The 15,328-nt window shown below is 38.6% G+C and overlaps 1 protein-coding gene across 6 annotated transcripts in view; it reads left to right on the top strand.

Moving 5' to 3' along the window:
* PPP2R3A (protein phosphatase 2 regulatory subunit B''alpha) overlaps nucleotides 1-15,328 on the top strand; it is a 1,290,855-nt gene that overhangs the window by 977,280 nt on the left and 298,247 nt on the right. For all 6 annotated transcript variants that reach the window (XM_085634350.1, XM_085634351.1, XM_085634354.1 and 3 more), the window contains one exon: nucleotides 5,819-6,088. In XM_085634350.1, the coding sequence (XP_085490476.1) occupies nucleotides 5,819-6,088 (270 nt within the window). The remainder of the gene's footprint in view (nucleotides 1-5,818; nucleotides 6,089-15,328) is intronic.

Raw genomic sequence — 15,328 nt, 5'->3', positions numbered from 1 at the left:
CACTGTTCCTACTACATGTACATATATCCAGATTTATACGTACTACATGGACACCTAAGGGCACCGTACCTGCTACAAACGCACTGCTTACCATGCAATATTTAATGGGATATGGAGCAATCTTGACAAAATGGTTGACTTACGGGATCCGCACTGAATCGGCAATCTCGTTACAACCACTCCATGACAAATGGGAAGGGGACGCAGGCCGTGCATTTGCAGACAAGGAATGGGAAACCATAATAGGTTATGTCAAGAAGGTGTCTCGTAATCCTAAATTTTAATTCATTCAATTGATGTTGCTCCACAGAGCCTATCTAACTCCGCGTAGACTGTGCGCTATGTTTCCTACACAAGTGATACATGTTTGCGATGTCACGCACCCAACGCGGGACTGCTACACATGGTATGGGACTGTCCGAGACTGGGGCACTACTGGACGGCAGTATGCAATATAATGAAGGACATTGCCCCAGTGCGCAATAACGACACAATGGAAAATTGTATACTGGGACTGGGACCCCGCGGGAAGAAGGGTAATCCTATTCATCGGTTTGCTAATCTTGCGCTCCTCCTGGCTAAAAGGACCATTACCACACGGTGGAAGGCCGCTAGGGCTCCATCCCTACAGGATTGGCATGCGGAAATGGTCAGGTGGGGTAGAGCGGAGGGGGCTGAATTACAAAGAGAGGAATATTGAGGCCTACGTAAAACACTGATATCTACGGATTGGAATGCAATGCTGGAGGAATACGTTGCGATCGATATATTATCCTATTGGAGGGAACATGCTCACACCTGTCCGAGCTCCAGACCATGGGTAGAGATCGCACAGGTCCATAAGAGTACTGGGTTTTTGTCATTATAACAGGGATGCAGGGTACACACGGGAGTAACTGTGGAGGTAGGGTACACGCGGGACCATGTGCTGGGCATGTGACTATGTTGCTATTAGGAGGTTATGGCCGGGCTTGCGGGGAGAGGGAGGGGCGGGTAAGTTTGTTAGTGTAGTATAGTTATAAATGGAGATGATTGATTTTGTAAACCGAATATGATATATAAGGACTTTTTTCTGATGCAGGCGAGTGTGTTGCAAATTTACATATTGCTTTGCAGACAACGACCTATTTCACAGTTTCAAGAACTCTTACAATGCTATTTAAGAACTCTCCCAGATCCTCAGGCATATGGTTGTGAAATATTTCAGCTCTGATGTAACTGTATATGACCAGTGCCACATACAAAAATGTCAATGTCCCGCATTTTTATATAGGGATAATTGTGAAAAGTTAATAAAAATAAATATAAAAAATAAAAAAATATGGCCTGGTCTTCTTTCCAAACTCCAAGGTAAGATCACGTGTGGAATTTATGGGTTTCATTTTGAGGAAGAACCACTCCAAATAGGAACTGAATGGTTCAATTTGCGTTTCATCTTGAACCTATGTGGGCATTCTAATCTGAGCATGTAATAAATAATTTCATGTTTATATGTGCGACGATCTGGTAGCCTCTCAACAGTTTTCTGTGGCCCACTTCATCTGACTAGAATTCCTTTTCACAATTGCTAAGCTTGTAACTGTTTACAATGGTGTGGCGTGAGATGGAATGATGTAGCGATCGGGCAGTCTTGCACCTTTTATATTGGAGTCAGTGCACAGTAAAGGGAAGTTTACACTGCAGCTATCAGAGATTCTGCTCAAGGCCTCATCTGGGTGAAGTAAGGAATGTACTTCCTTCTCTGTATTTGGAAAGGGTCAAAAGATTTGATTTCACTCACTGCACTACCACAATTTCCCTCTATAATTGCAACCACTTGTTATGCTAGTCAACAAACCTTTGTTTCTCCCTGCACAATTCAATCGACGATAAATAGGAAGACGAGGTGGGTGGGCTTTACTTTATCATTTGTTTGCAGTCGTATATGTGGCCTAGTATCCGTAGATGAAAATGATGTACCGTGCGAGCTGTAGTAAATGGCTTCATTTTAATCCAACTCCGTTAGAAGCTAGTTCAGATCACACCTCAGCCATTTGCCAGATTTTCTTTACCATGGATAAATAAATACTGGTATAAATGTGAGACCTCTGCATATATGTTAAATAAGAAATATGTGTTTTACAGTCTGATTTTTCAAGTACTTGGTGGAACAAACTAACTCGTTAATATTTATGTGCTTCATGAGAGGGAAGACATAGGGAAACTGACCTGGTATTGATTTGAAGTTAGGCGAAATGGAGTTGTCAAAATGGATACATCCATAGGGACATGTCTGTCATGTTCCATTTCTTACAGTGCAGTCTAGCTACCACTGTCATCCACTCTCACTTTCCAGTATGCAGAGTACGTGCCATGTCATTGACCTGACCACCAGCACAGAAAAGATGAGAAGCAGAGATGCTGTTCCCATCGCGGTTCTCCAGAAGTGGCCTTTTTCAGGATACAGAACAGGTGTTCAGAAGCCAATCGCATAAAGTCGAAGATGGAAAGAGAAGGGAAAGCACGCACCTGGATGAGGCTGGCATGATCCAGCACACAAGGATAGGATAGTGGGAGGGAGAAGAGCGAGGTTAGCTATGCAACAAAGAGAGAAGATAGAGATTGGACTCGAGGTTGAGGAGAGAAAAAAAATTGGAGTCAAGGAAGAGATGTCCAATGTTCATCTTACTTGGACTTAAGTTCGTCCTTTACGTACATGTCTGCAACAGTTGTATGTCACTATGGCAAGATTGACAATGTTGACCTATGAAAGTTACGTATCTGCTATATCAAACTCCCACTACACTGCAGGTAACTAGATATTATGTTTCATAATTCCACCCACACTTCCCTTTGGAGAGTACTATGAGGTGTTCGTTCGATGCAGTAGATAGGATATTATTACCGTGCAGTATATCACGTGATAGAGTGATCAGTGGGAGGGAAAACATTGGCCTATATCGATAAATTAGATACATTATTTATAGACACATTTCACAAGTCTTATGCACAATGAAGCACTAATATTTCCTTCTCTACAGGGTCGCATGTTCACATTCTTACATGTACAGTCAAATAGGTTTCAACACCAGCTCCGGTTTTCATATAGTATGGATTACTTTTCTAAACTGCAGACTGGCCTTCGAATAGCAGACAAGCTGTGAAATGTTTATTTTTGAATACTGTTTGCATCAGGATCCATATGTGCTGGACTGATGCCCTTCATTACCCATGGCCTAAGTGACGCAGGCTGGCACGTGCCATTGTTTAGCTAGTAAAGGAATTTTAGCTTCTAAGGTTCTGATTGTGGTTGCGCTTAAATTCCTATCATTTCCGAGTTGTAGGATAATTATCGCACCCACCGCTGTTTTCACATGATAACCTTTGCATGGTAAAACTTGGTGATATCCACAAAAAAGGTCAGTTTAAAAGGACAACCCTTGCAGATTCCCGTGTGAATATCGAATCTGCATTTTATGCTCCATTTCCAGGGCCAAGACTCGAAGTGGGAGGTATTCACCATACTCAGGAGGTGCTCACCATACCTTACACTGGGCAATCAGTATTTACGGGGTATGGTGTCCTGTTTTGTTTACTTAATTAGTTAAGCAGTTCAATAGCGTATTTATTTTGTTTTGTACATTTTCACATATCGGCGAGATCTTTTGGAAGGGCCGTAAGAAATGGGTACTGAAATAATTGGTATTTTTAATTGGTATTTTTTGACAGTGGAAATGAGAGATGGCACGTCAGGCACGGTTAGTCAATTGATGACGTTCATTGAGGCAGTTAGGCAATTCAGTATAGCTTTTGGAAACACCGATTTGTGGTTTCTCACAAACAAGAAAACCGAGTAAAAGTGGTCGGTCTGACAAGTGGGCATCTGCAGACCCTGATAGGGAATAACATTTTAGGGGTGTATTCACTTGCATGCACATTTTAGAGCCTTTTTACGAAGACATTTTTGAATCTGAATAGTACTCATGTAGTGTGACTTCACATACTTACAAATGCAGTAAGCTGAGGCACTGAGGGAAGTCCTCGCCTATGCTTCTCTCTCTTAAGTGTACAGTTTTCCACCAGTTGTTTAGGACTCTGGACACGTAGCCTTACGGTTTAGGTGCGAATGTGGGAGTTGCTAGAAAACGTGAAATATCCACTGCCAAGCTGAAGGAGGAATTATGGGGGGCCAGAGTGAGGAACATGCAAATAACAAAAACACATCCAGATGCAGTTCACTTAAGTTACACTCGTATCTACTTCAGTATTGATACAGGCCAAATGTGCCCTTGTCTACTCACCACAAATGGCCACTCACAGGTAACTAGGAAGTTGCAAACAAATGGGCGGAGGCATAGCATAATACCAGCACAAAGCTCCGAGCACAAAAAACGTAAATAATAAAAGTTTAAAACAGTCATCTTCCATTGGTCATTGCATAAATCTATATACAAAAGTATAAGCAAAGAAAATCGAATTTTCGAGCTTTCACACACCGGTATTCATCACATTGTACAACTATAGAAACAATACAAAACCGAAAATGTAAAAAGTAGTCGTATACCTTTAGACATTGCAGATACATATGCTAATCGCATTATATAAATGTTAGCTTAATAGATGCACATATGTAGAGAATTATATATATGCACATTGTTAATGAATTCTGAACAAACATGACTCATCTAACACTATTTTAAAAACTAATAAACACACCATAACACATTGCATATCCCAAACACACACATCCACAATGGCACACAACACAGTCATAGCACCATAACGTCTTGCAGCGCAAGATAGGATTGCAGGTTGCGGATTCTATTTATGTGCTTCCAGTTGTAATATTAATCAGTTTTGTATTTCCATTAGGTGACACCGGTTTTCCTGTTCTTTTCAATTTGACACATATTCCTAAACATACTCCTACAACATGCCTTAAATCTCTGCCTGGAGTTACTGAATTACATTTAGTTGGAAATGTATGCCTAGTCATAGATATACATTTATGTGTATTGTGTAAACCTAATAGTATGAATTGACATTCTTGGATAAAAGCCCTTTGTCTTTTTGCCTACATGTGTGGCTTTGTTTAGTTTTCGATAATATGGTGCATGTTATATTAATATGAAGTAGAGCTGCTTCTTCAGCTAGCTGCATTTCAGTAGTAACTGAAAACTTAAAAGGAAGGAGCTGGATAAAGCAGTGGAGTTGTGTTGCTCCCATTTGGGGAAGCGGGGTAGGACACTTGAGAGGCAATGTCAGAATCCTAGGTAGCCACATGGCAGGCACTTTCTGGCCAATTATCGTCTTCTTTGGCAAACACAGTAATGACAGTGGGTTCAATGACACATGAAGATAAATTCAGAGAGAACTGTAAGCTTTATCCTTAGCTATTTTTTTATTCGTTTTTAGAAACATGGTTTTCAACCTTGTAGTTTGTAGGATAAATGTTAAGGAGTTGAAGGATCTATTATATTCGCTCCACGGTATCGGTTTTGCAACAGCATCAAAATGATCAGCTTTTCAACCCTGTGTTCTGGAGTTTGTGGCTAGAAGGAGGTCTACAGCAACATCCATTCCTCCATGGGGAGAGGTAGTAGGAGGACCCAATACATAAATTAATCATCTAGCGGTCAGTCAAGAAGATGTCATTAGTTCAGGTCAAAGGAGCCACTTTAGTGTTGATTACTTGCAAACGTGTTCAAGCCCCCTGTAAAGATATGCATGTTTGGCTCTAGCAGGATTCAGGGCTTAGAAATACAGCTACAGGAAATTGTGAATGCAAGTCATTTACATCGAACTTATTTTCATGATTTTTCTTGTTTTCTCTTCACAGGTTCAAAGCAGACAAGAAAAGAAGCCTGGCACCCCGCCCCCAGCACCAGTGATCCCTGTCCCTAGTCCTCGTCCCGCCTCTCCTCCACCTTCTGTGAATCATGTCATTGTCAGTGCTCCAGTAGCTATAAACATTCCACGTTTCTACTTCCCAAAGGGCCTCCCAAACCCCTGCTCCACTGTGGATGAGTCCCTCGCCCGGGCTGAAGCTGCCTTCTCTGAAATGGAGGATGAAAAAGCAGACATCTATGAAATGGGGAAAATTGCAAAGGTAAGGCATCGGTGAATGACCTATTGCCATGTATGAAAGATTTCAGGCGTTTGGGTCATTTTAAAATTTAAGCAAGAAAGTGAACCTTTCATCTATTGGAGAAGTGATAAAAGGAGCTCAATAACATTGGAATACCAGTTTACATTTCCCTCTAGACATCGCAACATCCCAGGTGTCCACCATTGTTTTATGTTATTTCCGTTGTCATCTAGGTTATAATTAGATTGGGGGATATCATGTTCAACACATGATAAAGAAAAATACATTAAGGTATTTTCATTGTAAATAGCACATTTCTATTAAATGCACTTTACAGTATGTCATTGTTATTGTGTTAAGATCTTCACAGCATTTTTCAATCCACATTTTGTCATTGGATAATCAGGTGCAAGAGAATGCTCTGTATGATTTGGCTCAACTCTGCTCGTTAGAAAGAAATATGGATATTCTCAAGAAGCTTATATTATTTATATATTTTTTGACAGTTTTTATAATTGTTTGCAAATTTATTGGAGATATTTAAGTTAAGCAATGCTTGGTGCTATTAAAGAGATTAGCAGCACGCCTAGCTCTTAAACTGAATACAAAACGATTAGAATAAGATAACAAGCACTGACAGTGCCAATAGGTCTGGCTTTAAAGGGGTATTGTACGGTAATGTGAAGCTTTACGTGTAGATCAAATAAGAATGAATATGTATTTGTGAGGAAGCAAAGAGCGGTAGAATAATATTGGTCTAGCTTAAGAGATGGTCAGGTGACAGTTGCACAGTCAAGACAGACCTAAAAATCTATTTAGGTTAATGATGTACCTCATTCCATCTGTGCTGCTGCCAGAGAAAGATTACATAAGTTATCTAAGACACTTTAATCACATTACAATGTTATTTGGGTGCCCCTGAAAGTTCAGGCTCCATGAGCTGGATAAATATACAAAATGATCACATCGGTGTGGAGGGAAATCACTTGGAAGCACACAAGTTCAGCCCATTCAAATCATGTACTCCTGGCTTCCAACATATGGGCAGAGCCAAAGCCCCTCTCCTGGTGATTCTCGCATAATTGTCTGGCAACAGTTGCGCTGTCAAGCCAGACCATCACAATTTAAACTACAATTAAACTGAAACCCTAATTGATGGTAAGCTTTCCTAATTTAGAAAATGTAAGTTAATGCATGTTAGATGTCCTGAAAGAGCTTTAGCATGCAGTAAATTAAATATTGTACCAGAAAACATTTGAGAACTCACCAGTACTTGGAAAAAAAATGCTTTTGTCTAACAGTGATTACAAGGTTCTCTAAAAGAACGATGTAATGTAATTAAATGGTTATTTCAAAGTGATTTTTAGCATAATAATAATTCCTTATTCTTTTTTGCTGCTGACAGATTGTTTATAAAGCAAGCCGAAACAAAGTTTTTTGGAACAGAAATACCTCAGTCAGTTAATTTACATATAGCACATTGTTTACAACCCAGCTTTGCTCTCATGGTTGTTGTGTGCACCCAAGCAAAGTTATTTGTATCCAATCTTTCTAATCCTAAGAAAATCTTTAACCTCAAAAAACGTCTGCGTGGCTATACCCTAGGGTTGCTACTAGCCAGTTTACATTCGCTCTTTTAAGGAAGTCTCAACTTTCATGTGTGTCTTGGCCTCCATTCCTAATGTCCTGAAATTAGCCTCCACCTAAGAACACTATTCTTTTTGCTGTTGGCAGCTGGGCCTTGTAAGACTTCCCACCCTCCAGGTACTCCCCCGGAACAACGTCATCTCATTTGAGAGAATGTGGCCTAATGGCTAGGCCCGTCGACCTCGGAACTGGGAAACCCGGTTCGAGTTTCGGCAGGAACGCTCAACATTCTGTGATTCTGGGCAAATAACGTAATCTCCCCGTGCCTTACAACAATGAATGTGTTCTTGTGTAACGTAACTGATGCTCATGTAAAGCGCTCCAATACCTTCGGGTTGAGTTCGCCCTATATAAAACTCCACAAAAAAAATAATACATTTGGAGCTTTTATATAAGACTGCTTTTACTAGCCCCACTCCAAGCTGTGAACCATATTTTCCCTTTTCCTGGACTCAGGTGACTACTCATCAGTCAATTGCTTGTGCAGTGTTCTCCGTGTTATTATTTTGAACAAGTTAGATGCTGGTTCTTATATGGAAAAAACTGTTTTATCCCAATATGACTCTTGAAGGGCATAGTAAAGAAGTTGGAAAATTACTCCTGTATCTTTACTCCTATGTCTGAAGCAAATTTCCCACTTTTAAGGCAATCTCGAACAGTTTTGGGGACCTGTGAAACTATGACAGATCTAGTTTACCAGGAGTAATCACATGTGAATATTAATGTAAGAGCAGTTCCCAGCAGGTAGCATATTCTATGTGTTAATGGGAAACTAAATCCAAAGGGTATTTTAATTCCAAGAAACATAGGGATTTACCTGCTTGCACAGTAGGCACTCCCTGTAATGTCAATCGACCTCAAAACCCTACATCTATACCAATCCTAATATCAGGATTGGAATTTTACCACTGTAAATGCATTTATTTGCACCACAAAGTTGGATTTAGTTCAGCATTTATGTGTGGGAATTGGGTGCTAGGTGCTCAAACATCATTGAAGTCAAGAAATCCTGGAAGTTTGTTTCCTTATTTGCTTTCATCTTTTTGTGTGTGACCACAATTTAATTTAGTTGTTGAAATAAGGGATAGCTACAATCATATTAGATTTTCAAATTCGCTTTGGAATGGCAGGTAATTGATTCATATGTGGTACATTTTACATATGTGGTAAATTTTACATAATCAAACACTGAAACCTTTTGCTTTTCAAAACAACAACCTCCCAAAAATTGGTCTTTAAAAGTGTTGGGATTCCACTACCGCTTCATCTGGAGCAAAGGTCCTTTCAGATGACTGGCTGTTATTTTCATATCACACAGTATCACTGAATTTAAAGTGTCAGGATAGACGCTGAGCCAACAAAGTTCTTTTCAGCATTTAATTTGTACTTGTTGTACCCCAGAAGTAAATACAATCATCTTGTCATTACAGTAATTTAAACATTAATTCCTAGGAGACATATTGGGGGTTCATGTAAAATGGTCACTAGAAATCAACATTGGTTCTTGCAAAAAAAGTATAACTGGTTAATGTGTCAACATTCTGATCGTCATGTTAAAGGAGCTTTTGCATATTTGTGGTAGCCAAAGTGTTAGCCAAGTTTCTAAAATATTTCTAGTCGCCAATCGACAGTAAATATTTACTCTCTTCTGTTATGCTCCAGTTGAACAATATTAGTTTTTATTTAGTTGTAAACGAAAACCTGTAAAAATGGAAAAGTATTTTTTATCAAATACATCAGTAGCCTAAGACATTAAATAATCAGGGTCATAATATAATGACAACTAAATGGACGCACAGGGGAAAGTAATGGGTCATTCAAAGGTAGGCCACAATCATTATATAGCTCTTTTCATAATACAAAATGTCTTTATTGACTCCTCACAAATTGAGAATAGTCATCTAGCATTCTACTCAGTAACATAAACTCTTATCAGTATCCTCAAGACATTCAATATTTCAGTTTCATTGGGCTCCCTGGAGGCTCGATATCCCAAAAATAAATTGCAAGAACGTACCTGCCAGAGAGCCCTATTAAAGTGATGTGAGATGTAAAATGGCAATTTGTATCCTCTTCAAACACATGAAATATTCTCATTGTCTCAGAGCAAGGAACTCCCTACAAAGCACCCTTGATATTGTTGAAGGGTAAGATTAAAAACAACATATATTTTCTCCTTCTTTCCGGATACAAAAGTGGCAACACATAATGCTGACCCACTCTTTGCTTCTTACCCTCTACAATATAAGGAAAACGTTCTTTAAAAAACAAAATCTAAAAACAGCTATGCGCATAATTTGTTTGACAAATGCAGTCACTGACTTCTTAAAATCCTTATTAGATGAGAGCTTATTCTAAAACAACCTGACCTCCCTAGTAAGTGAAGCCGCAATGCAGCAGGTATGTCACCTTCAAATTTGTCCCCGAATGGAGAGTGATTGATCATTTTCCACAGATCATTGGAATAAAATATAAGACAAAGCTGTATCACGCATCTAACGGCCTACTCTCGGCCCCCGTAACATATAATCTAAAAAGTTTGAAATGGAGGGAAAAAGGGATAGAAAAGATGCTGAAGGAGGTATATACGCTCGCTGGAACTCCAGATACAATAAAAAATAAAAAAAAGGGAGAAAAATTAACAAATAAGAAGGAGATTTAAAAATAGCATGGGAACAATTAATAAGCACACTACTAGAAAAATTCACAATAAAAAAAGCAGACATGTTGGATCAATCCGAACAGAAAGCAAAACGAAGGAATAAAAAAGCAAATATGGTACAGTAAAAAACTGTGCATAGAAAAAATGCAAATTTTACTAGAAAGCAGAATCCTAATGAAACAGACTAAACAAGGTTAGAGAAGTGATAAAAACAAACTACGGTTACTGAGAACCCAGTACAAAAGAAACTGCTGGGAAGCAAAAATAAGATATCAAACTGATCTGTGTAACAAATTGCTCTTGGCAAGCCGACAACGGAATAGTGAACAATTCTGGTAATTGATAAAAGGGCGGTCTTTAGGGCACACACAATACCAAAACTCAGGTATACATGCTGCCACTTGGGAAAAATGCGTGTGGGAAATATACGCCGATACAGCGTCAAAAGGAATGCAAGATCACATGGTGAGTGATAGCAAAATGAGTTTATGCCATGCATCAACAAGCGTGGTAACATCACCAAATGATAAAAGGAACAAAAAGAATATAACAAACAACTTTGGGAACCTCACACCGGCTGTGGAAATCGATCAACGAGAAAAAACTATAAAGAATCTAAAATCAGAGGGAGCAGCAGTACCGAATGGTATACCCAACGCTCTTTTTTAAGAAAATCCAGCTTATTAGGCAGAATACTTTACCCCATTATTTAATGAGCTATATATTACGAACTCTGTTCCAGGTTCCTGGAAAGGCAGCATTTTCCAGACCGTATATAAAAGCAGAAATCCTCGAATAGCAACAAGCTATAGACTCATAGCATTAACGGATGTGGAGGAAAAGCTGTATGCAGCCTGTCTTCTACAGCACCTGAAATTGTGGCTAGAAGTAAACAACATTTTGCCCCGACTACAAACAGGGTTTAGGGCAGGAATGGGGACTTTAACATATCTAACAGCCCTGACCCTGTTAGCAGAAAAGGCCAAAACAAGAAAAACACAACTATTTGCCTGCTTTGTAGATTTCAAGTCTGCCTTTGATCGAGTGCCACGTGAAGACTTAAGGGCAATCAAAGAGCTGTATACAGGAACTTGGGCCCAGGTCAAAAATGGAGATGGCAAGAGTGTAACAAACAAAGACTACACAAATCAAGGATTAAAATAGGGGTGGGTATTGCCCCCATGCCTCTTTAATATATATCTAGCATACCTAGCACAAACCATACGGAACATCAACGCTTACCTGGAGTTTGGGCTGCTGAACCAAAAATACCAATGTAAAGGTGCCTTTATAAAACTATGCTGGAGATTACTAGCGTCGGAAAGAGGGTCAATCAACCCTATGTGCTGGAAGGAAATAGAGGAGCAAATACAACAAAATAAAAAAGATTCTTGGGGGCTATTTCCAAAACAGGCTATCGAGGAACTTGGAATAGAAGACACCTGGAGTGCAAGTATTGCGAAACAGGCTTTTTATAAAGTGATAAAAGCTACAAACAAGCATATTTCATACTTATCAGATAAGACATGCCTTGCACACAGACATCATGCTTGGACAGTGATCCATTCCTATAAAAATCTACGGCTCCAGGATTACCTTACAGCACATTTTTCACCAAAAATAAAACTCCAGTTTATTCAGTACCGTTTCGGAAAATGGGAAACAAAAGATCTAATGCCATCCTGGAAGGATCAGACACCGAACAAAGAATGTAGTTTATGCAAATATAGGGAAGAAAGTCTTGCACATATATTCTGCGTTTGCCGGAGTCAACTGACAGAAAGAAAGGTAATGCTGAAAAGAATCTTCAGAGAACTAGAAATGCGAACATGCGGGCAAGCTGTAACCCATTGGCTGGGTGGCTCCTCTATACCGCTTATATGCCGGGGAGTAATCAATTTAGGGCACCAGCACCTTGGCAAAGAACTATAACTGGGAAGTATATTGCATCTGCACTTTAATTCAGGGTTTACGTAACGTACAAAGGAAGAACAGTAATTTCTCTGAGCTGAAGAACTGAAGGTCAAATCAATAGAAATTACTGTTAAAAGAGTGATTAGAACAAAAGAACAAAGACAGCACACTTTAAAACTTCAATTGAAATGTACCTCAGCACAATAGCACTTTAAACACAGCTCTTGCACATTGAATAATGGGATCGCACAAAGTCCTTTTTAACAGAACAATTATTCAAGTTAAGGCCACACAAGAAATGCATTAATGTAATTTTTATATTAATTTTTAACTTGGAGTCATATGTACGTTTTAAAAGATTTGTCAGAAACTAAGCTTAACTTTTATGAAATGTAAGGAATGAATGATTGTGTAATGGGTTTTTATTGACTAAAAACATAAATAAATAAATACAATGCAGTTAACCAACAAGTAATCCAGTATTTCATGGGTTTCTTGTCATTTGAGGATGCAGACTTTCTTTATCAGAGCCAAACTAAATAATTTAGGGCAGTGTTGAGATAACTGTAAAGATGCAATGTCTTGATCGGCAGTATGCCCTCCCTTCACAAAGACATTTTCCTAGCACTGGAGTTAATGTGAGATTCAGGAAACTAGTTGGGTTCTCTATGAAACTACTTAAAATAATTGAGCCAGAAGAATCCTTTTGTTTCTGAGTCGAGTAATCTTCATACTTGTAAAAATATCTGATAGCATTTATAAGATATCTAGCTTCTTAATATTTTGTCTGTCTTTGGACAACATTCAAACAACTTGAGGTAGCACTACTCCTTACCTGTCAACAACCTTCTTCCACTCTCAGATGTCGCTCTACTTTCACTCTCACAAAAGTAACAATCTCTGTTCTGTAAAGTAATCAGTGAACAATTGAACAGAGTTGGGCATCCAAATGCCTTTGCAACACGAATTTAGTATGATCATAGAGAACTACACCATATGCTCAATATAGTGCTCTGATAATATCACCTGCCTGTTAAGGGGATTAGAATGAATTTTTCCACCACATTTTCATAATCACTGGTATGGACTGGTAAGAGAATGAGTGCTACCGTACAAGCGTGACACATGCCTTGTTTGCATTTGACCGTGTTGAAATGTTGTCCTTCCTCAGATAGCCATACATTTGCCCAGGTACTATTAGAAAGATCAGACGGTGCAGTTCTGCCCACTTAAGTATTTTCAACTGGTGGCACTCGGTCGCATCAAAGTCAGTCAAAAAGTCAACAAATGCATAATCTAGTATCAACACAATAAAGAGCAAAGGCCCTTTATTGTAATATACACTGATATATAATCGGAATAACACCATTGCATGAGTAACATTTCACAAAAGGCATCTTTCAGTAACTACGACCATAAGTTGTCAACAAACGACAAAAAGTTTACTTCCATCAAAATCTTTGGTCAGTGCTCAAGTGATTACACGGTGCATACATAAAAGCATTCACAGGGAAGGCAAACTTATGATCGCAGATGTGCTTGTGAAACTCAGTTGTTGGAAATGAAAAGAGGGCTGTTTTTATTTGCGGGATCTAGTGGAAACTGTCTGTTTTCGCTTGGAGAGCATTCCAGGTTGTGATTGAATAAATTCCTGCCTCCTTCAAAGTGACACTTTCTGAATTGATTTATATTTGTTGGAATAAATGCGTCCTTGCATTAATTATGCACATGAGGGAAACCTGTATATGATCAAGTAAAAGTGGAAGATCACACATAATAGCTGAAACCTTGGAGCAGAAAACAGAGATAATTTTTTACTTCCCTTTGGCCTTGAAGAAGCAGGAGTACCCATGAAACACGTGTTGACTGACAGAAAACATCAAACTTAAAAGGCTGTACTTTGTGATTATCAACCCATGATTTTTAAACTGTATTTTACGAAAATGGTTTTCTATTTATGGATTTGAGATACAAGCTATTGGATTTGAGATAATTCATTGTATATTTGTTGAAGTGTTTTTAAAAATTGTGCAAGAATAAGATAATATATTTGTTGAAATATGCTACTTTTGAATAGGATTGTGAATTTGGATAATTGTATCTTCCCTGAAATAATTGTAATGTGCTCAACAATTATGACCAGTTGGATTTTCTGGTCTTTGTTTCGGGTGTAGGACAGTATAGTCAATATAACTGACTTAAAATTCCAAATATTTTGCTTTCATTCATAAGAGGTGTGTATGATGAAAAGTAGCAGTGCACTGTACAATGAATTGCCAGCTTTGGTACAAAGAGATCAAAACAGAGTCTAAATTCAAAAAGAAATTAAATTCAGTAATCAGTTTGCCACAATCATCGACTACATTTCAACCTAAGATGAAATGAAAGGTTATTGTCAGGTCTGATAGATATGATTATAATACCATTAATTTAGATCGGTCTAAAAGATACAAATCTTAAAGAAATGTATAGTCTCTTGTGCACCTGACTGAATAAATTAGTCAGTTCGGGAAGGTTACAGCTTCAAAAGTCAGCGAGCAGCCACACAGAGATCAGGAGTCACCACTTCTAAAAATCAGTGTGTATTACCTTCAGAGCCAGTACATCTCCAATAGTTTCAAAAATTCATCCGAACGGACATGTTTGCCCTAGAACAAATGCTTATATGTTGCCCATTGTTGACATGTTGCACCTAAAAAGACTTTGACTAATTGGAAAATGTCGCACAGTCCTCAGTCCATAAATTTAAATATTCACAGATTATCCTGGTGAAGTCTTTGTCCATTACATGTGGTCATTTTATATTGTAATGTAAGGAAATGGATTTATATTTGGGGTTAACAGTTGCCCACTTCAAGGAATAACAATACCTACTTGGCCAAGGTGAACCACAAAATTAACCTGAGCCCAACCCTCGGTAGCTATGGCACTGAGTAGATATCAATGTCAAGCAAAGTGTTAAGTATTTATGCAGTTGCAAAACAATAGTAAAGTGAAAACATCATATAATAAAAATCCCAAACTGAATTAGTAAAATA

The sequence above is a fragment of the Triturus cristatus genome, chromosome 11 (assembly GCF_964204655.1).
Source record: "Triturus cristatus chromosome 11, aTriCri1.1, whole genome shotgun sequence".
Classification (NCBI taxonomy): domain Eukaryota; kingdom Metazoa; phylum Chordata; class Amphibia; order Caudata; family Salamandridae; genus Triturus; species Triturus cristatus.
The sequence above is the reverse complement of the archived record's forward strand: the minus strand, read 5'-3'. Positions and strand labels throughout refer to the sequence as shown.